The following is a 21,241-nucleotide window of genomic DNA, read 5'->3' as shown; positions in this document are numbered from 1 at the left end:
CCCCACTCTTCTCCTGCAGCGCTGTGCTTCGTGCTGCAGCTTTACCTGTTGGGCTTGCCTGGAATGGGACAGCAGGAGAGGCATAAGCAGGATCTCACAGCTGGTGATGGGCATGGAGCTGTGAAATTCTGCTTAGTGTTTACAAGGGAGAAGAGGACCTGTATCAATCCTGTACAAGAAACTGGTGACATTAAATGCAGAGAAAAGTGCTTTCCAAGCCTTGACGAAAAATTCATGTTGAGACAGTCCAGGCTGCTTCTGAAGGCAAAACAGCGTCTGCCCCAGCTTCCTCATCTGCATCAAATGGGAAAGTGAAGCAGAATCCCTATTCCCAAGGCAGGGGCTTGTGCACAAAAACTCCAAACTTTGGCTTTGTTACTCAGCTATTTTTATTTAAATTCTGCTGCCAGGATAGATTTTTTTTTTAACAAAAATTGGAAAGGGAGGAAAGCAAGGGGTTGGGGCCTCAGAAAATTGGGAGGGAGCAATACCAGGGGACTTGACCCTCTCTGCTTTAGCAGCTGTGCCTCTGGCAGAAATAGTTTGTACCTGCTTGTATCTGGAACATAACAGCCACAGCACCAGCAGAAACGGCTGCGCATCCTGTTGCTGAGGTATCCGAGTTCTGGGGCCGGGAAACTTACACTTCCCATGGCTGCATCTCAACTAGGAAGCTCTCGGTGAAGCAGGGGTCTTCCTCAAAGACCCAGCTGGGTCCCAGCATCGGCTCTGCTGCAGCTTCCTCCCAGGGCTCAGTAAGAGGCTCTGAGCACAGCACCACATCTTCATCTGCTGGGGGTGTTGTTGGAGGACAGGAACGAGCCTTGAGTGGCTGTGGCGGGGAGAGGGAGGCCAGGTCCTCTGCTGGGGCCAGAGCGCCAAGGGCTGTGGAAAGCTCCAAGTCCTCACTGGCAGCAGCAAAGGTCTCCAGCCCCGAAGCCCAGCTGAGGCGGCCTGGCAGGACAGCTGTCTCCTTGCCGGTCTGTGTCACAGGAGGAGCGGCCCTCCCACTGGCTTTGCTGGGCAGCAGAAGTGGCGGCTGCTTGCCTTTCGCACCCCGCAGGGTAGTTCTCTGATCCTGCTGCCAGAGACTGCCTCTTCTCCCCCGGTGGGCAGGAAGGGCTGGCATTCGTTTCCGTGGGAACACCCCATTGGTGAGCCTGTCTGCATACTGGGGGTCCATCTGCCAGAAGCCCCCCTTGCCAGGCTCCTCCTTTCCCCGAGGCACTTTCTGGAAACACTTATTCAGAGACAGATTGTGCCGGATGGAGTTCTACAACAAAACACAGTGTTAGGGTGGGAAGGGCTGTGATGGAAGAAGAATAGGTCGAGGGCAACTAAGCCAGGCCAGTTTAGGACCACTGTGCTGACGCTGGCCAAACATGAGCAAAAGCTGCCAGCTGAGATGCTCCAAGGGATTTTAGAGACATTAACATGGCACCCCTGTGCACCTAATTGTAGGCAGCAAGAGATCCCAAAAGCCAATGGGCCCAAATGTTTATACTAGAGAAAAGCTACATCCTGCCCTCCCCGCCTTGGCCCTTTGCCACAAAAGCACTGTTCATTATGCAGATTATGGCTTACCTGCCAGCTGGGCTCCGCATGGCGGTAGTAGCAGAAGTTCTCCATGATCCAGGCATAGATGGCTGAAAGGGTGAGTTTGGCCTCCTTGCTGGCACGCATGGCCATGCAGATGAGCGTGGCATAGGAGTATGGGGGCTTCACCTGAGTATTGGTCTTGTAGTCGATTGCTTCGGCAGCAGGGGCAAGGGGCTGCCAGAACCTGGTGCTGGAGGAGGTGGGCTTGCCCATGCTTGGAGACATCCCTTTGGCTGCCGTGTCTCCGGCTGGGGGGCTGGCAGGAGCATAGGAGCTGTGCAGGACCCTCGAGGGCCCAAGCTGGCTGGCAGCAGATTGTGCCTCTGGGTCAGCAGGGAGGAAGGAGAACTCTTGGAGCCACTGCAGATTGGTGAGGCTGTCATCCAGAACTCCGGACACATTGTTGTCCTTCCATGCTCTCCTCTCTGTATGCTCCTCCTTCAGCTGAACCATGGGCAAGCTGTGGCTGGCCATGGGCTGTAGTCACGAGCCCCACTGGGCCTTGCTTTCACCCACTGTGAAGCAAAGAAGTGATGGGTGGGAGAAAAGGAGGAGACTGGGTTTGGGAAGGGCTCCTGCAGGGCCCGAGACAAAAGGGATGCTGTTGCTTGCCTCCCCCAGGGCCGGATTGAGTTACCTGCGTTCCATTTGCCAGGGCCTCACAGCCTGCCTGCGTCTTTGGGAAGTGGCTCCCTGGGGACAAGCGATCCTGTTTCCGAGGGTGTCCAGGTGGCCGCAGTTGAGTGAGGGTTCATGTTCACTTTCATTACAGGCGTAGTGCAGCTAAGCTGATGGGGCTGTAACCTGAGAAGGCCTGGGGGGGAAGTCACAGCTAGCAACAGCCCCCAGAGGTCTCTCCATCAGGGGGATCTTTTAGCCTCTCTTGTGCCCCTGTGCAAAAGAGCCATGGGGAACCTACAGGTTTCAAAGCATTTTAATCATTCATGTGTTTTTGATTCACCTGGAGGGATGTGCCCAACCTAATGCACAACTCTGTCCTGCCTTTCACCCTCCTCAGTGTGAGCTGTGTAGTTTCTGGACTAGACAACAGAAAGAGCATCCTGGAGGGAAGTGTGATCCCCGGAGAAGTCCCACTTGGGAAAGGGGCTGGTATGAAAAATCAAGGGCTATTTATTTATGCATTTATGTATATTCTGCATTTATGTATATTCTGCCTTTCTGACTGAGACTCAGGGCAGATTACACTGTGTAAGTCAATGACATCAGCTGGGACGTTCAATTAGTCTCAGTCTTGCTTGTGTTAGGAATTTTTATTTAAAGTCCCTTTGATTTCAGTGGGAAAGTTAAGTATGTGTTCAATATCCCCCACTTCCTGCACTCCTTTAGAAACCAAGTGGCTAACTTGGAAGCAAACAAGACAAAAATGTTTCTTGTTTTGTTTGATAATGCAAAGATATCACACACTATTTATATAAGCAGGTTTAATTGCATGGAAGTTTTTTTAAAATCTGTCATTATTATTTCTATGTAACTTATTCAGGTTTCAACTCCTTTTGAAATAATTTGCTCATTTCTGAAAGTTGACACTTCTCATCATTCCTCCCAACAAATGAACACTCCAGCACAAAGCCTAACAGAACTAATGCTATGGGCCAGTATTCTCACACAATGTGGAGGGCATTCGCCATAAATATGGGTGTGGTAGATGCTGTGTAGAAATGTACAGTGGCTGTCAAGGCCTAGACGTGGAACCTCAACCCATGCAGATCAACCACATTCAAGTCCCTGGTCTTGAGGATGAGAATGAAGCAGGATTATATTGGGGGCAGGCCTGTATGCAGAATTTTTTTGTTGTATGTGTGTGTGTGGGGGGGGATGAACACAGTGAGAAGGCAGCCCATCGTGCCTGTACATGCTTATTTTTTCTAAATGCATGCATGAATGCATAAAGTCACCCAACTGCCTTTGCAAAGGCCCCTCTAGGTACTATTGCCCCCATCCCAGCCTAGGTGCGGACAGTGGGGCTCACGCATTCCTGGCAGCAGAGATCAATTCTGGGCAGCGGGAGAGAAAGAACGCACATTCGGACGAACTCTGGCAGATCCATGTCCAGAGTATCCAGCGATAGACAGTACAAACACTGGTCAGAGCAATGTTTGTATTGTCCAGGCTGTCAAAGGACTGTCGGAGCGGGTCTGGTTCGGAGAAGGCAGGTAGAACTGAGAGAGCTCACAAAGGAGGGCATGGGTGAAAGTTGGAATGGACATGAAATAGTGGTACTGGAAAAAAAAATAGGATGTGTTAAAGACATTGGGGGACAGTATTTTAGTAATGAAAACAGCAGGCTTTTATTAACCCTTTCCCTGTCAAAATGCTCCCAGAACACCATGGAACAAGCTGAAATAGGTACTAAATAAATGCTACTACCTCAAGGAACAGGTGTAAACATTACAGGCACTGGAGACTAATATTTTAGAAATGAAAGAATGGACATATGATTTTATTAACCCCTTCCCTGCCAAAATGCATTTTGGCTAGGAAAGGGTTAATATAAGGGTGCCAGTTGAGTTTTCATTTATAAAATCTTGTTCTGCTGTGTCTTTAATGCTTTCCACCAGGGCTCATTTTGAGGGGGAACATGCAGGAATGCAATTCTGGCAGTCCCCCAAAGTGGTCACGTCAGGTGGCCCTGCCCACCTGACTCTCAGCCATTTGGGCCCATTTTGGCCTGGATTGGGGCCAAAACGGCCAGGATCAGGCCTCTGACGATGGTGGGTCTCTCTCCCGCTCAGCAGTGGCCCGATCCTGACGATTTTGGGCCTGATTTCGGCCTTGAATGGCCAGGATTTGGTCCAAAACAGCCAGGATAGGTGATGTCAAGGGCTGCGGCATATGCAAATCAGTTATGCTAATGACAAATTTCTGGTGATGCCAAGGGGCGTGGCATATGCGAATGAGCTATGCTAATAAGTTCCTCCAGCTCTTTTTCTACGAAATGACCCCTGCTTCCCAGTTTTTTATGGTACTAGCTTTTCTTTAGTGCCTGTTCCCGCCTGTTTTGTGCTATTCCAGGACCATTTTGGCAGGGAAAGGGTTAATAAAAACATATTTCCATGTTTTCATTTCTAAAATATTGGTCTCGTGTCTTTAACACATCCCAATGTTTTTGCAGTCCCACTATTTGTTTAATGCCCATTCCGTTCCGATCTGTTCCGTCTTTTACCCTGTTCCACAAAGGAGCCTCGCGGGGTTTGCTACCTCTGCGTGGCAGAAACACGCTTAAGAGGCAGTCTCCCCACGACGTGTTCCTTTCATGTCCAATGCAGACGCGTGTCGTGTATACACGTTGGAACGCTCTAGGCCTGGTATAGGCGCCTATTGAGGTCTGCACTCTTCACGGGAGCCCTGCGGTTTACTGCTCTACGTAGAGCCAGGCGGCGCCCTCTCCCCTCCAACCTGAAATCTCGGCAGGCTAAGAGGCTCTCTGCACACGACCAGATTCACCTTCCTCAGTCCTTAGCATTGAGGAATCAAAAGCACCGCCGTTGATCGGGAATGGCGCTGTGCATTTCCCGAAATGGAAAAACACCTCGCCTTCCCGCTACCGTAGGTGAGCCAGATTCCGAGTCGTGTGCGTGCTTTGAGCGACGGAATAACCCTATTGGTCCACCGGTCTGCATAGTCGCAAGCCAGGGCTATTGGTCGGGCCTCTCGCAGTCTGCACGCCCATTGGCTACCGCGCGCACACACACACACACACACACACCACTCCAGAGTGCCGAGAGCCTTCGGCGCCTGCTGAGGCAGTGGTCAAGAGGAAACTGCTGCAGCAGTTGACCTGTCTGCTGACTGCCATTATAGTCCTCTCCCCTGATCCAATGTAAATTGGAGGCTGCTTGGGAAGTTCAATCCACAGTGTTGGGGCAAGAGAGTTGTCTTCCATTGCTCAGTGATGGGGTACAGGGGGCTGAACAGGTTTTCCAAGGATCCTGTCCCTTCCTGCCCATGACAAAAAATTCAAGATTCCACCAACTGTGGTTTGGAAGAAGATTGCTCCAGCATATCTGCAGGACTGCCTCTCCCCATATGTACCCCAGAGGATGCTTCCTTCAACAAATAAACAACTGTTGGTGGTCCCTGGCCCAAGGGAGGCCCGCCCGGCCTCGACCAGAGCCAGGGCCTTTTCATTCCTAGCATCGACCTGGTGGAACTCTGAGGAAACCAGGGCCTGGTGGGATTTGTTATCTTTCCGCCGGGCCTGTAAGACAGAGATGTTCCGCCAGGCATGTGGTGGAGGCTAGGTTGGGCCCCCACCAGCCACACTAAAGATCTGTCCACCACTCTATATATGAGCCTATATATGAACTAGGCCCTAAAATGCAGTATTTTATCATCGCCATCTGAAAAGCTGTATTTATTGTATAAAGTTTTAATTTTATTGGTATAATGTTTTATCTGTTTTTAACTGTTATGTAAATTGAAATGTTGTACTCCACCCTGAGGCCGCCTGGCAGGGAGGGCGGACTAAAAATCTAAATAAATAAATAAAGTCAGCAAGTCTTCAAGTTCCCAGCCACGATCAAGCAGCTGTGTGCCAGTGGTGGGAGTCAGTGACTAAAAATCCTCTGAGCCTTGGAATAGAAACCTAGAGATTTCCCCGGTCATCAGTTTTTTTACAAAGTGCACAGCAAATCCGGATCCACCAGGCAGCAAAGCTGTTTGGGAGAACGTTACTGCCAGCAGCTATCATTCAGGGGGCTTAACATATGCATTGCAGGGCAGGTTTGTTTCTAACCATAAACATTTACTTGAGGGTGTTATGTGACAGATGGAACAGATGGGAACTGGAAGAATGATTGTGCTCTTGTGAGTCCTGTGACTTTGTTTCTGTGCAAGTGTTAAAGCAAACTAGCAGGGATCTGTTGTTTGTACCTGTACGCTTTGATATATAGGCGAGCATCAAGACAACACCAAGACACTGCCCTCTGGCCTAGTACAGTTTGAAGAAAGACAGCTGAGATCTACCTGAACATGCTGGCCTGATTCTACCTACAGCATCCACCTTGGCACTACTAATAAATTATTTTAAAATCATAAAATAGAAGAGACCAAACCCTTATGAAATTGCAGCAGAGGAGCTAAAACAGGGAGAAGCCAAAACAAGTCTGTGTATCGATGTATTGTCGAAGGCTTTCACGGCCGGAGAACGATGGTTGTTGTGGGTTTTCCGGGCTGTATTGCCATGGTCTTGGCATTGTAGTTCCTGACGTTTCACCAGCAGCTGTGGCTGGCATCTTGAGAGGTGTAGCACCAAAAGACAGAGATCACAGAGACAGGGTCACTGTGACACTGAGAGATCTCTGTCTTTTGGTGCTACACCTCTGAAGATGCCAGCCACAGCTGCTGGCGAAACGTCAGGAACTACAATGCCAAGACCACGGCAATACAGCCCGGAAAACCCACAGCAACCATCATAAGTCTGTGTATCCTTTCCTGCCAACTAAAGCAAAGGGGTCAAGAACACATCAAGGAGAGGCCATTCACTTCTGGGGCTTTCTGGCATAGGTGGGCTAAGAGAACAGGCCCAGATTACAGACTTACCAAGATCCACACAGCAGAACAAAAGAATAAAGCATGTCCTGGACTTTTCCTACTTGGGGACACTTAGGTGGAGGAGTAGGAATTCTCCCCCTGCCGGCACTGGCATGTACACTACTAGAACGTCAGAAGATGGTGCAGCCAAAGCCCTCCTCCCGCTGCTCCAGTGAGAGAGAATGAATCCTTTGACCTGCCTGTAAAAATGTCTGGTAGCTCTGAGCTAGTCCCCGCCTCCCACCAGTCAAATACTCTCTTCGACTTCAAAATTGTTACAATTTTGCTCACAGTGGCACTGCAAGGTACAGCCAGGAGACCAGTTGCACTCAGTAGATATCATCTGTGACATTTTACCCCACCCCTTCTGCGGAACTCAGTGCAGTGTCTGTAGTTCCCCCCACCCCCCAACATTCCTGTGGTATATATTCAATGTGAGAAAGTCAACCTGCTACCTGCATGGGCTGAGGCAGTGGGGGAGGTTTGGACCCAAGTCTGTCAAGCCCTAGCCCAGCATACACCACGCTAGTTCTCAGAAAAAGAAGCCAGCTCTAAGATGGAGCAGGTCTCACCTGCCACCTTCCTTGGCACAGAAGCAACATCTGTATTATCCTCTTACTTGGACCTTTGGTGTATGGTAAAACACAAGTTAACTGTAATAAATACATAGCTGCAGCATACTGAAAAATCATCAGATAAAAAGGTAACCAAGATAATTACGAAATTGCATCACCTATCTAATGAGGAAAGGTTGGATGGGGCTTTTTGTTCCGGGGGGGAAACACTAAGGGGAAGTATGATAGAGGTTTATAAAATTATGCATGAGGTGGAAAAACTGGACAGAGCAAGCTTCTTTCCCCCTCTCCCGTGATACTAGAATTCAGGGCACCCAATAACATAGTTGGGAAACAGGTTCAGGACATGCAAAAGGAAGTACTTCTTTACTCAGTGAGTAATTATTCCTTGCCAGTGGTAGTAGTGAGATCACAAGCACAGAGAGTATTAAAAGGGGGTTAGACAGAGAGGTCCCATCATAGCGACTGAAGGGAGCCTCCACACATGGAAGACAGTAAACCTCTGAATACCAGTGCTATGAGGCAACATCAGGGGAAGGCCAGAATAACTGAAAGGACACTGTGTGACAGAATATGTTGGACTGGCTGGCACGCTTGTCTAATATTCTCTGGGCAATTTCTTAGAACTTTTGCTTCCCAGTGAGCTTGTCCTCCAGCAGTCCATTTCCACCCACCACAAGTGGCGAGAGAAAGAAGGGCTACACCATACAGTAAGCAACAAGACAACCAAAGAATCACAAACAAAACTTTTTAATCAGACGTTTAAACATATGCTCTTAATAAATAAGGGTACAGCAGGCAAGTGGGCAGTCCCATAACCTTTCCTGGGGAGGGGGTGGCAGCTGTGGAGGGGGTATCACAGCTAAGACAGAGGTCTCTTTTTTCCTGAAGCCATCTGCAATGGGTAGTTTACGCTTGTAAGTGCACTGAATTCAGATATGGAAAAGTGTATGTAAAACCATAAAAGAAAACCAGAATGTACAAACTAGAACTCAAGACATTCTCAAGCAAAAAGAAAGATACAATTAGAGAAAATCACAGACTATGATTTATATTAAAATGACTCTTCACAATTCAACATTTGGAGGCCCCCCTCCCCACCCCCGAAAACCAGATGGATCTTTGACACACAGACCTTCTCTGTCTTGAGAGGGAGTGAGTCTCTGCAATATCACCTAGCTGCCTGGAGAGTGTCTGCCAACTTGAGAGCTTGGCCTCTGCAGTGAAACCAGGACCTTTCTTCTAGGCCAGCTTCTGGGGTCCACTAGCTCTTTCAACTCTGTTGGTTCTCTTTAATTCCGGGAATGCAACTGTTCCCACAGGAGTAAGGGCTACTGAAGATTCATCAACCAGACTAGTATTGTCCCACAGGGACAAGCTCTATTTGGAGGAGGCAGGGCCTGCTCAGGCCCCAACACCTCAGTCTTTCCACTGCCAGTCTGAAGATGATCTCAAGTCATGCATTTTGGACATGAGAGAGAGCCTTGCCAATTGTGGATAGAAGGGGCTTCTACTACTGTGTGGCTGTGGAGGGAAGTCAGAGCATCCTTCCCTATTTCCTAGCACACCCTGCCACAAATGCAGGAAAATCTTCACTGCTTCAGGCCTGCCACTTCTCAACTCATCCTGGCTAGTGGGCAGCCCCGTAAGGGAGGTGTTCCCAGGCATGAAAGAAGAGCCTGTTGCCTCCTGGCTCATGCAGAAACATGGCTATGAGGGGAAGGTGCCTGGAAACAATTTCAGTGTTCCTGAAAGGGGTCACTGTTCAGAAGACAGACCAGTCACCCCATACCCACCAAGTGGATCCTCTTCAGGCAAAGCTCCAGGACAAAAAGGCCCCCATGCTGCCGTGCACTATGGAGCACTCCTTCCTTCTCAACAGCACCTTGTTCTGCTTGCACTTGCAGGCCAATCACACTTGCCAGCTCCAGCCTGATGATACAGGCACAGCAAAGTGCTTTTGATGCCCCCCGCCCATACTGTACGTTTGCAGAGATGGGGCAATGCATTTCTACTCTACTTGAGGATCAGCGATTCCTTTGCAGGCTTGGGCCTTCCCCCCCCCCCAGAAATGTGCGCCTTTGTCAGCTAAATATTAGAGGAAGAGGAGTGTCTTGTGCAAAACAAGCAAATATTGGCTGAGGAAGTGAGCCAAGTCTCCATTGAAGGGCTCAAGGGCACCTTGACGAGCACTGGGAACCAGAGATGAAACTCCTGCACCAGAGCACAGCAGACTTTCCCCCTGTACTGGTGTGGGGAGACAGTTTCAGAACTGTTCTTCGGAACATCAGGAACACCGATAGTCACTCTCTGTCCTAAACCTGGAGAGGGGTGCTTACAAGTGGCCTCCTCCAATGGAAGATACTGCCAGGGATGGCACATGCCAGGATTCCTGATATCTAAAGGCTAGGCTCTGAATTCAGATAGTCCCTGGAACTCTGTTCTTGAGTTCTAGCTCAGACTAGAAGCAATATACACTGTGTATACTGTGTTATATACACACACATTTCACTATGAAACAGCAAATTCATTCCCTGTGTCTTGTGGAGTCTCAATCAGGCAAGCAAGTCCTGTGCTGCAGGACAGAGGAGTGTTAAAATGCTGGGCTTCTCAGGAGGAAGTATCAGAGCAGGCTACCGAGCTTCCACACCCCAACCATCCCTCCTTGACTTCTGCACCATCGCCTGCCTTTTGCCTGCCTCCAGGAACATTGCCAGAGCACACAGTATGCTCCCATGTGGCTTTGGAGAAACAAGCTTGGGTACAAACAGCTGCTCACCTGCAGCACAGGAACAAGTCCCTCCAAGAGAACAGTGACTACCACCTTGGACCATCTTCTTAAAGCTCCAAGCCCAGGAAGACAGGAAGGTCTACCAAATGTCACCTGATCTGCAGAAGAGCATCCTGGCCTGGAGTGTCAGTTCATGCATGGAGCCGCCATCTGCTTCATCACTACAGAGGTGGCCAACTCCAGCAATGATGAGAAGGCCCTGCAAGGACAAGCAGAAGGATCTTTCCAGCATGCACCTCAAACCTCCATGTTGTAGTCTTTGCTTCACGACAGACCTCCCCGGTCTCAGTCCCAGAGAAGACAAGCAAAGTCTGAAACAACAACTTAAGGGAAATTCTGCTTAATGTGAGTGCTGACCAACTGCTTAACAATGGCTAAGACTGACGGGGAGGGGTGGGGGTGAGCTGAGTTCCAAGCTCTTGGCCATAGTGAATAGGGAGCCAGCCTTGTGTCTGAATAAACTCTTGATCACTTTAGATCCTGTTCCTCTGCAGTCTTATTTTATTGAACAATGTACCTTTTTTGTTCCCCACTGAAAGAGAGTGATGCTTTTAAATGGCAGAAGCAGGGAGGAGGTGATGATCGAACAGGCTGTTTTCAAGATTCCTGCCTCGGAGTCTTCCCCACCACACAGCACTGCAACCTTTCCCTTGCTCCAAACTACATCTGCAGGAGGAGGAGGACCAAGAGGACAGCATGACCAGGCTGCAGCCTACCTTTGAATCACATGGTCCGGCTGTATTCTATGCCGCTCTTGGCTGAAATGCTTGACCACGGCAATAGACTGCAGAGAAGGCTCTGGGCTTGGCGGTAAATTCGCTGTGGAATTGTACAGGGGCTCAGATTGGCCAAGGCTGACCCAATGTGCTGAAGATAATCAGTGCACTGTTGATAAGGAAGAAAACTTGGAAGACTGAGACGGATGTAACACAGGCAAGATGCCAAACTGCAGGGGTTACTCTACTACTATCCTCCAGGCAGTTACTGCTGCTGTGCCTCATGGAAGGAAGGCTCAGCATCCTTAGCAGGAGAGAAAGCAAGCAAGTCATCAGTCCTCCTGTAGGAAAACACTCTGGACATCCTGCTGGCTTGACATCCCAACAAACCCAAGCCCACCCACCTCCTCCCAAGAATGGCTCAGCTGAATACACAAACTGCAGTTCCACAATGAAGTGATCCATTCTGCTTCTGGTGTCCTGAACAATTTGGAAATCTTGGCCTCAACAGCCACATCCCATCCGGCTGTTTATGCTAGTTGTGCTTTGGCTTGTGTGCAACTAGAAAGACTTAAATAACCTATAAAGGAATGTTCATTAGGTGCCTCAGTCCATGGAACTGACTCACCCTCCATTAAAATGTGAGCTTAAGTGCATTTGGCAAGTGCTGCAAAGTCTTCATCCTCAATTTTTTTGAAATGGGACCCACTTCTAAAGTTATTGTAGTTTTCAGCCCCCACTTGCAAAGTAATTCCACGTACTTTCCCCAGCATAAATGCAAGAATCTCACTTCAACGAACACTGAACAAGTTAATGTTTTTCAGGTGCTGCTGAAGCCTCTCCATTTCTCCTACTTCCTGGTCTTGTGGTCCCACCCCACTCCGCAAAGACCACCGCAACCCTATCAGGCTCCCAAGCAAACAGCTGGGCAAGCACTAGCCTGACCTCTGCTCATGAAACTCGACATGCTGCTTCTTAGAACTCCACTGCCCCATGCACGGCTCATCAGATCACCAACAAAGGATATAAGATTGTCCAGGGAGGGTGCCCACCATTGATGTACAGAACGTAAGTGAAGCCATCTTTGAGTACGCCCCTGATGGAATAATAATAGGGTAGGTAGTGGTGCTGCTTAAAGTCTCTGTTTTCGTAGAAATGGATTGCAGTGTGGTTAGTAGTGAGGACATGCAGATAGATGGCTTTGCAGTGGTCCTGGGCAGTGGTGGAGATGTGGTCTTTCAAGCTCTCCAGCAAGAGTGACCCTGCCATGGAAGAAGGAATGTGAGCAACAAGCAGGAGCCAAACACACAACCGAACCTTGGCCTGGACAGCAAGTGCCATCACTTGGCCGGGCCTGCAATTTAGGCTGCCTTAAGGAGAGGCTGTCCTGTGCTGAGCATCCCGCTCCCCACGGCTGGACCAAGAAGGTCTCCTGGCTACACATCTCGCCAAGAGGATCCTGGCAGCTCAGGGGATGCTGAATGGCAGCTTGAAAATCTGCATGGTTGAACCCAAACCTTTGGCCAACTTGCAAATTTGTGGCTATTTTAAAACTACGACACATCTTATGGAGCAAGCCAAAAGCTGTGCTCCAGTTAAGAGACTTGCCAAGAGTTGACCTCCTTCCTCCTGCCAAGGACTGCAGGGTAAGCTTCTAACAATATTTTCTTGTAATGCAGCACAGTGAACTCCACACTCAAAGGCCATCAAGTCTGGCTGTGCATATTCTGTCTTTGCACAGCGAAAGTTTCCCAGGGATCCTACTTTTATTAAAGGAAATAAAAACCAAGTTTGAGTAGCAGAGAGGCCTGAAAAGATGTGGGCAAAATCTGGCAGAACCTGAGAAGTACAGGGCATGCCCTATCAGCTGGACTTCCAGGGCACATAAGAGCAGCCATGCTGGGACACATGAACAGCACCTTATTTCCAACAGCAGTCAGTCAGAGGCCACAGGGAAGCCCTTGTCTGCTGACAGCTGCCAAGACTGAGAAGCCTAGTTTGGGAAAGGGAGAAGAATTTCTCTCTATCCCGTTTCTCCACTATCATTCTGTAGACTGCTATCACTTTACCCCCTCTTAAATAATACTTTTCACCAATTTATCTGGGACAGATGTTAAACTAACCAGTATGTAGTTTCCCAGGACTTCAGGAAACCTTTTTTTAAAATCAGCATGACATTTAAGATCTTCTTGTCTTCTGGCACAGAGATTGAGGTTCATGACAAATGTTATATAGTTAATTATGTGGAAAACTGAGGCAGAATAAAACAACATTCTTAACACAGAAACGTGACTGTGCAAATAAGACGCACATGCTAGTGCTAATGACGTGATTACACCTCCAGTTTGCATTGCCAACGGTTATTTGAACAAAAGAAAAGGTCCCCTTACCAATGCCATGCTTCCTGAATTCTTTTACCACTCCTAGGCTTAAAATGTAGGCAACTTGAGTATCCACAGGAAAGCTGGAAGCTAAGATGTCACCATCCTAGAGGGGTGGGAGAGAAACATGTTAAAGGCAATGCATAAGCACACAACAGCCCCTTCTGCCAAAGGGCTTCTTCTAAAATCCAGTTTCCTTCATTTGAGAAGGGGGAGATGTTAGCTGGCAAAAGAAATGTACAAACTGGAGTACCTCAGAGCTATTCTCATCTGCTCAGTGGATAAAGACTTTATTATACATTTTTCTAATGATATTATATTTGGACAGATTTTGTTATGATGTTATGACTAATTTTTTTAATTAGTGTGGAAAATCTACTGACTGGGTTAGAAGGCAGGTGCTGGTTTGCGGTGTAACATTATTCCAAATAACCCCGGTGTAAGAGGCAACCTACGGCAGAAGGCAATCAAGGATGCACACCACCACCACCAGCGGGGCCCTCTGCCTACCTCTTTGTGCACTTTTGTTCGACTCTTGATCTCTGCTACTATCATTCCTACAATGATGCCTCGATAAGTGGCTGCCAAAGAAAAAAACTTCTTGTTGGATGTGATGTCTCGATACCATGAGTCAGGGTACCTGGGAAGAAAGCATACAATACTAAGGGAAAAAACCATCACTCCAGAGGGAATTCTGTTGACAAGCCCATACTGACTAATAAAACAGCCCACCAGACTGTTTGGACACTTTACGATGGCAACTAGGAGGGAAAATGTTCTGATGGTCAAGGAAATTGGGACCTTCTTTCCAAGTACTGTGGCTCTCTTGACTCTGGATGACTCAGATGTGTCCTCTGCAGATATCCTGCCATTCTCTGCTTGTGGCAAACTGGACATGATTACACATGTGGTAATCTGTTTTGGGGCATGGGATTAAGTCTAATGATCCTAGGCTCTTATTTCCCCCAGTGATCCTAGAACTGAACCTTATGATTAGCTCCACACTTCACTCTGCACAGTACATGGTGTCTTATGCTATTCTTCCTCCCCTCCCTACCCAAAGCCAAGACTGTGACATACTCTATTGGGAACCAATCACCGCAGAGGTGCTTGACCGTGTCTATGTCATCATGGCACAAAAGGCGAAGGTTTATCTCACTAACTGCAGTCGGAGGCACTTCCTCTGTCATTCACGCCTGTAAGAGAGGGACAAGACAAAGTTCAGTAGGATGAAGGTCACCCACACAAAGAGCAGGGGAGAACAGAGCAAGAAGCCAGTTTACAGAAGAGAAGAGAAACACAGTCTGCCCAGCCTGCCCAGACCCTGCCACACTTCCCAGCCCAAAGGGCAGAAGCCCTTTCCGGGGTTGGGGGAGGTCGTTTGGAAAAGAATGCTGGCTGCGTTCTTTTCCAAAGGACCTCCCCCAACCCCAGAAATTAAATTCAAGCCACCAATCTCCCTCTGAAATGAGCCCAAGGATTACCAGAAGGCTAAACAGCAATGAAGGTGCTGTAGGCTAAAGCAGTGTAAAGTATCCTGTGCCCTAAAAGCATTACAGAAGTGATCAACTGCCAGTAATGCTGTACAAGGGCAGCCAGGAGACCTCTCTGTCATGTGCACACCTCCACAGCCAGCTGCACAAGGAGGGACAGTTCAGCACTACTTTGCTTCTTTGCAGGGACATCTCTGGAGTTGTTCATCTCCTGGACCAACTAGAGTTGATTAACCTAATGCTCTGTGGCTGCAATCTTAACAACACTTCCCTGGGAGTAAAGCTGACCCACTGAAATTGGTGGAGCTTACTACTGAAGAGGTTGACCCTGGTGCTGGATGGCTCAGCGTTAACTCTGCCTGACCAGCACATAGGCAACCCCAACTCAATGTTGTATGTATGAAGGAAAGAGAGGTGGAGCTAAGGCAGCTGTGTTCATCTATAACAGCAAAGTTGAATAGGAGCCCAGATGCATCTTCAAAACTAACAAAGCCTTCTTCGTGAGTCAGAGCTGCTTTCTGCAGATACATTAAAGTTACCCACTGGGTGACTACTTAACTTCCAATAAGGTTAATGACCAGAAGTAAAGCAACCAGCAGAATCTTCCTCCCATGTCCAGATTAGTCCTTCCAATATGACCTCTTTTGTGGCACAGGGCATCTTTACTAAGATCACTAGTAGGAACCCAGCACCTTCAAGACACATTAACCTACTGGGAGAGATGGCCAGTACTCCTCAGGAACAATCACATCCCTTTGCCCTGTGATAGGAAGCACTCAAGGCAGTATCTGACTAACGCTGGTAATCTGTCAAGCTAAAGCTGTATGTGTGCTTTGCAAGGTCTAACACAGCACAGGGATTTTTTCTTGAAAGCCTAAGGCTTCAACACATCAGCACATGTAGCCAGACCACTGATCTATCCAAGTCTACTCTGTACTGTCTTCTCTGACTGCTCTCCAGGGTCTCAGGAAGAGGTCTTCCACATCACCAGATGCTGATCCACCAGCCACAGCCCTTCTTGTTTTTGATTCTAGTTCTCAAAGATATTAGAGACAAAGAAAGAAAATTACTGCTTGGACAATTTCTTGATAATATTGCCAGCTGTTTGGATACAGATTGTATTTCTTCATGTGGAATGGGGGTAGCAATTATATAGGAATAGGATTCTGGTCAGACTTTAAATTCCCACTCACTCGAGCCAGTCACTCTCTCTGTCTTGGCCTATCATACCCCTCTCAGGGTTGTTGCGAGGATAAAATCCCTGAGAAAACTGCTTCCTCCTTGGAGGAGGGATGGAATAAAAATGTATAGATAGGAATTCCAGTTTAGCATGACGGAATATGTACCAACTCCTACACTTTCAGACAGGTTCAGAGCTCAGCCCTGTGTCTGGATGCAAACAGTCTTCTTGCTGCTCACTCTCCCTGTTTCTACAACAACCTCTAGTACTGACCTTTCTAAACCTTGCTGAACCCTTAAAGAAACATTTCCATAAATTTTCACATTTTGGCTTCTTACCTAGTTTTAGAAGAAATGAAGCTTTCCAACTTTTAAAAGAGGCAGAAACATACAGTGGGAATCTGATTTTCTTTTTTAAGGCTTTATTCTCCTTTTTTCCCAATTAGTAGAATTTAAAAGTTATGAGTACATCTTGCTCCTTCCAACCACGAAATATGCTTTTCAGGACATGGAAAATCACTAAGTTGAACAATTCAGATATGGTCTCTTGACGGTCCCATTCCAAATTGTACCATATCACATCTAATTCCTTGACATTTACAAGTGCCTGCATTCCCCATTCATTCCTACCAAGCCATTTCACATCCTTTTAATCATATGCCCTCCCATCCTTACCCCGTTTTCTCCCCACCAAATAAGGGTCCTTCTAAATTGGCAGCTGAGGCAAGGGTTATGAAATCTCTCTTGGTATCAGCACACATTAACCATATGAAAAATGTCCGACACCTGACACCAGATGGCTGTTTTAAACGACAGACATGTGGAAATCCATTATTCAAGGTTCAAACTGGAAATAAGAACTCTGGTTTTCAATTATTTATATTGAATGACATTTAGCGGTGGATAGAATTTCAAGAGATGTATCAAATCTACCACCACATTAGCAGCTCCCCTCTTCAAACTTGATTCTTTCCATGAGAGGCAGAAACCACAAGTCAGCAAATCAAAAGAGAAGCAGCATAAACCCAAGAAAATAAAAAAGACAAGCACTACAGTAAGGGAGCAGGAACAAGAGAGGAGATTCCATTAATAGGCCTGTGCATCAGACAGAGCAACCAAGGTCTCTTCCAGTTCCTGCCACCCATTAAAGAGGCACCAAATGTAGCTGCTCTTGACCTAGTCCTCCAGTGCCTGCGGTTAATGGGACTCTTAGGTTTGCCTTACAGAAGGTGACCACAGACAAAAGTCCCAGAAAGGCACAGGAGATAGAAATGCTGCTGAAACCACAAAAGGTTGGGCCTGGTCAGCTCATCGATGGGAGACTTATTTGGACAACCTCCCCAACTCTATTGTACCTTGAGTTCCCCGATGGAAGGAAAGGAGAAATGAAAGAAAAATGAAATACATACAGGACCAGGGGAGGGAGAGGGCCTGGCAACTTAGCTACCACCCGACTTTGCCACTGCTCAGAAGATCAGGATCTCCTTTCATTGTGTTTATTCAATACTGTAACATTAAACAGGCACTTATATAATGACCGAACATTTACAAAGTTAATGCAATACAAGCAGTAAGAGGTAAGAAATGTTCCTTTCACTTAAAGAGAGCCAGTTTGGTGTAGTGGTTAAGAGCGTGGGACTCTAATCTGGAGAGCCGGGATTCCCCATTCCTCCACTTGAAGCCAGCTGGGTGACCTTGGGCTAGTCACAGTTCTCTGGAGCTCTCTCAGCCCCACCCACCTCACAGGGTGTTCTGTTGTGGGGATAATAATAGCATACTTTGTAAACTGCTCTGAGTGGGCATTGTCCTGAAGGGCGATATATAAAACAAATGTTATTATGTTATGTTAAAGATATAAACCATTCGAGCTTCCAAAAAAGCCCCTGAGAACTGGAAAATTTACTTTACGAGTCTCTCATAAAGAATTCTCAGCATCATTGCACACTCCTATTCCCAGCATTCTTTGAGAGAAGCCATGGCAATTAGATGGAATTAAGGTTTTTAGGGCAGTCATGCCCTTGGCATTAACTGCTTTGATGTCTACACCCTAGACTGTGGCTTTTACTAAGATTAAAGCAGTGGTAAGGCAGAGTACAATTACATCCTGTTAACAGAAAGGAAGTTACTACAAAAGCAGGAAACAAATAACACTGGATGTAATAACAAGTGTATGTACTCAGGGTCAGAGATATAACTTTGTGGGTCCTTAATACAGCATCTCACCCTCTAATGGTAATGACAAGCTTCATATTTTCAGCTGGGTACAGCCAGGATTTGGTATTTGCCCTTGCTTCAATTACTCAAGTACATTTATTACTTTTTAAATTTATACCCCTGCCCCCAGCCTCTGCATTCCCTAGCCAGGTAAGGAGGAGCAGATCCAGTTCTGTTTAATTTCAGCTTTCAAACCATGTCCAGGGACACTCTCAAAACAAGCACTCTTGACACAACTCCCACAAAGCAACGACTCTCCTTGCATACATATTCCGGAGAAAACGATTTCCCATGTGCTCCAGTTTCTTCCTTCCCACACACTTCACATAAGATACAACCATTCATGATCCCTCCCCACTCTTCCTCGGAAGCGAAGGCCTTGCTACTCCAGCCAATGTGTCTCTGCAGAAATACGGATAAATACCATTTCTCGAAAAACCTTTTCCCACATGTGCTATCGGGAAAGGCGGTGGAGGCGTCTTAAATGTGTACACAAGCTACAGTTCCTTTACAGCAATACAAATCCTTTCGTGCGTACCTTAACTTTGGGGGATCAACTCACCCTCGTGGATGTCCTCTTTCCAAGTAAACCCAGTAGTTACTAAAGGAAGTGGATCTGAGTCCAGCGGTACATTTGAGACCAACAAGATTTCCAGGGTAGAAGCTTTCAAGAATTAAAGCTCCCTTCTTCAGACACAGAAAGGGGGAAGGCCTGCCGCCTCTTCCAGCTGAGTATGAGAGCCGTCTCCCACGACCCCAAAAGGCCCGGCCGCCCGCCCGCTCGGCAGACAGACGATCCCGGTGGCTATTTTCAGAACCTCCCCACGGAGAGGGACCAAGGCCCCAGGGGATAGGGCTGCTGGGGCTGCGCTCACCGACCCCCCAGCCTTCTGCCCAGGCCAAGCTTCGCCTTTCCAGACAGAACAAATCAACCCCTCGGTCCGGAAATGGCAACAAGACCAGCCTACTTTGCGGGGCTGTCGTACAAGGGCTGCTGGCATCCGTGTCCTCGTACAGTGGCGAAGGGAGCACCCAGCAGACGGGAGAACGATACAGAAGCACCAAATCCTCCCGGCCGGGGCAGCCTTCCTCTACAAAAAGGTTACTTAAGGCGGGACCCCCGAGGAGCGGCTTCGCGCTGAAAGCGTCGTGGGTGGGGGCTCATTCCACCTCCGCCCCCCGCCCAGAAAACTCCTCTGCAGCCGCCCGGTGGCAGCCCAGCCGTGGCCCCGGGGGCGAACTTCCCTCTCCAACTCACCTGAGGGGTACGGCGGCTGCCCCAGCTCGAGGCAGCGGCGGCTGGACGTGGCTCGCTTGAGGGACAGGGTGGCACAGGCAGGTCGGGGCCGGGGTGGGAGCGCGTTCGGCGGCCACTGCGCGACAAGGCCCGGCGAGTCCTCACAGCGGCGGCCGGCAGCGACGACCCACCCCGCAACAAGGCACCGCCCCATTGGCCGTCCCCGCGGGAGCAGCTCACGTGACTCCGGCCGGCCACGACGCCGCCATCTTGGAAAGGGAAAGCGGCTCCTCTCTACGCATGCTCAGGACTCCGCTCTATGTACACACACCCCGCCCTTACCACTACTGAAATCCAGAATGAGTCTCATTTTTAAAAAAGAATTAGGAGCGTCTCCGCGAAAGCAACTTGCTTTGTCCCCTTTAAAGCACCAGTTCAAACTGCCTGTAGTAATTATCGGCGCTGGGAAAGGTTGAGGCTGCCCCCCAAGGGTGAGAGGCACATACAGAAAGTGAGCAGCCCCACTCAGTAGGAATAACCTTTGCTTGACATTTGCTTGCAAGACGAGATTTGTGCGAGAATGCACCTGCACCCTCCCCTCTATCAAAACCTAGGCCTGCCCCAGAACGACCAACCTTTTCCCCCCAAACTCTGAAACTATTAACTGAGAGAGATGTGAGATGGCACTTGTACATAGGGATTGATCACTATCACAGAACAAAATTGGCAAAAGTTCTTCTGGAGCGATCCAACAGAGGTCTCAGTAAAGCTTACCCACTGGGAGACTTCTGGAATGCAATTTCATTATAACTCTGGCACTTTATGCCATGTCAGGGAAGCCAAAAGCAGTAGACTACCACATTGGGACTCTCTCCCTCTTCATTTTCACTTGTGGACTGTGGCCTAAAATTGTTGTCATATATATCCCCCTCACCATCAGCACTACACTTCGGCATGTCAATACGTTCAGGTTTAGAGGCGTTCTCTCCTGCTGTCATACTCTGACATACAAACTTTACCAGTTGCATTGCACTACAAAAGTCTGCAAGTTACAATCTGTGAAAGCTCATACTCTGGAAATCTAGTTAGTCTTTAAGTTGCTATTGGACTTGGATCTTGCTCTTTGACTGCAGATCAACATGGCTACCCACCTGAAACAATCTGTAAAGTCACCTTAGTTTGTCAAAAAGAACTACCTTGAGGTGTATGAATGTTTTCTAATGTCAGTTTCTGAAAATAAAATGAAAGATAAGTGTTTTCTTTGCTTTTTAACTGAAAATGCTAGACTGCTACTTTTGAAGCAAAAAAATCTGCAGGATTTTTTTTAAAAGATCAAATTTTCATACATACATTCACAGAGAATGACCAAGACAGGAACTAGAAGCTCTTCTGATTCTCGCACAAACAGCATCCTAATTTTTACTAAGTAAGTGGTGTGTGTGTGTGATAAGATTCCTTGCATGCCCATAGTAACGCAGGCATACCAGTTGCACAGCAACAAAA

At 48.0% G+C, this 21,241-nt stretch overlaps 1 protein-coding gene and 1 pseudogene across 2 annotated transcripts; both read right to left on the bottom strand.

Annotated features, from left to right (window-relative positions):
* Positions 1-640: 640 nt before the first annotated feature.
* Positions 641-2,366, bottom strand: LOC129339079 (forkhead box protein J1.2-like; annotated as a pseudogene).
* A 6,093-nt stretch (positions 2,367-8,459) lies between these two features.
* On the bottom strand, positions 8,460-19,924 carry NAA60 (N-alpha-acetyltransferase 60, NatF catalytic subunit). Of its 2 annotated transcripts, XR_008598008.1 has the most exons (8): positions 19,760-19,924; positions 14,696-14,811; positions 14,126-14,255; positions 13,625-13,721; positions 12,262-12,496; positions 11,235-11,398; positions 10,507-10,717; positions 8,460-8,653 (listed from the first exon to the last, which is right to left on the bottom strand). XR_008598008.1 is itself a non-coding variant. In XM_054994951.1 (7 exons), exons 2-6 carry the CDS (start codon positions 14,803-14,805, stop codon positions 11,242-11,244), a joined length of 729 nt encoding a protein of 242 aa, XP_054850926.1. In that variant the 5' UTR covers positions 14,806-14,811; positions 19,760-19,924; the 3' UTR covers positions 8,460-10,717; positions 11,235-11,241. The 2 variants fall into 2 exon arrangements, 1 of the variants encoding a protein (XP_054850926.1); XM_054994951.1 differs by having other exon boundaries at positions 8,460-10,717.
* Between the last annotated feature and the right edge of the window lie 1,317 nt (positions 19,925-21,241).

The sequence above is a fragment of the Eublepharis macularius genome, chromosome 12 (genome assembly GCF_028583425.1).
Source record: "Eublepharis macularius isolate TG4126 chromosome 12, MPM_Emac_v1.0, whole genome shotgun sequence".
Lineage (NCBI taxonomy): Eukaryota > Metazoa > Chordata > Lepidosauria > Squamata > Eublepharidae > Eublepharis > Eublepharis macularius.
Note: the sequence above shows the minus strand (reverse complement) of the source record. Positions and strands in the feature narration are given on the sequence as shown.

Coding starts and splice junctions, on each gene's coding strand:
- NAA60 (XM_054994951.1), bottom strand. CDS start 14,805: ATGACAGAGGAAGTGCCTCCGACTGCAGTTAGTGAGATAAACCTTCGC. Junction 14,256..14,695: donor GGTGATTGGTTCCCAATAGA/GTATGTCACAGT, acceptor CTTTCTTCCCAG/GTACCCTGACTCATGGTATC. Junction 12,497..13,624: donor ATTCAGGAAGCATGGCATTG/GTAAGGGGACCT, acceptor CTTCCATGGCAG/GGTCACTCTTGCTGGAGAGC.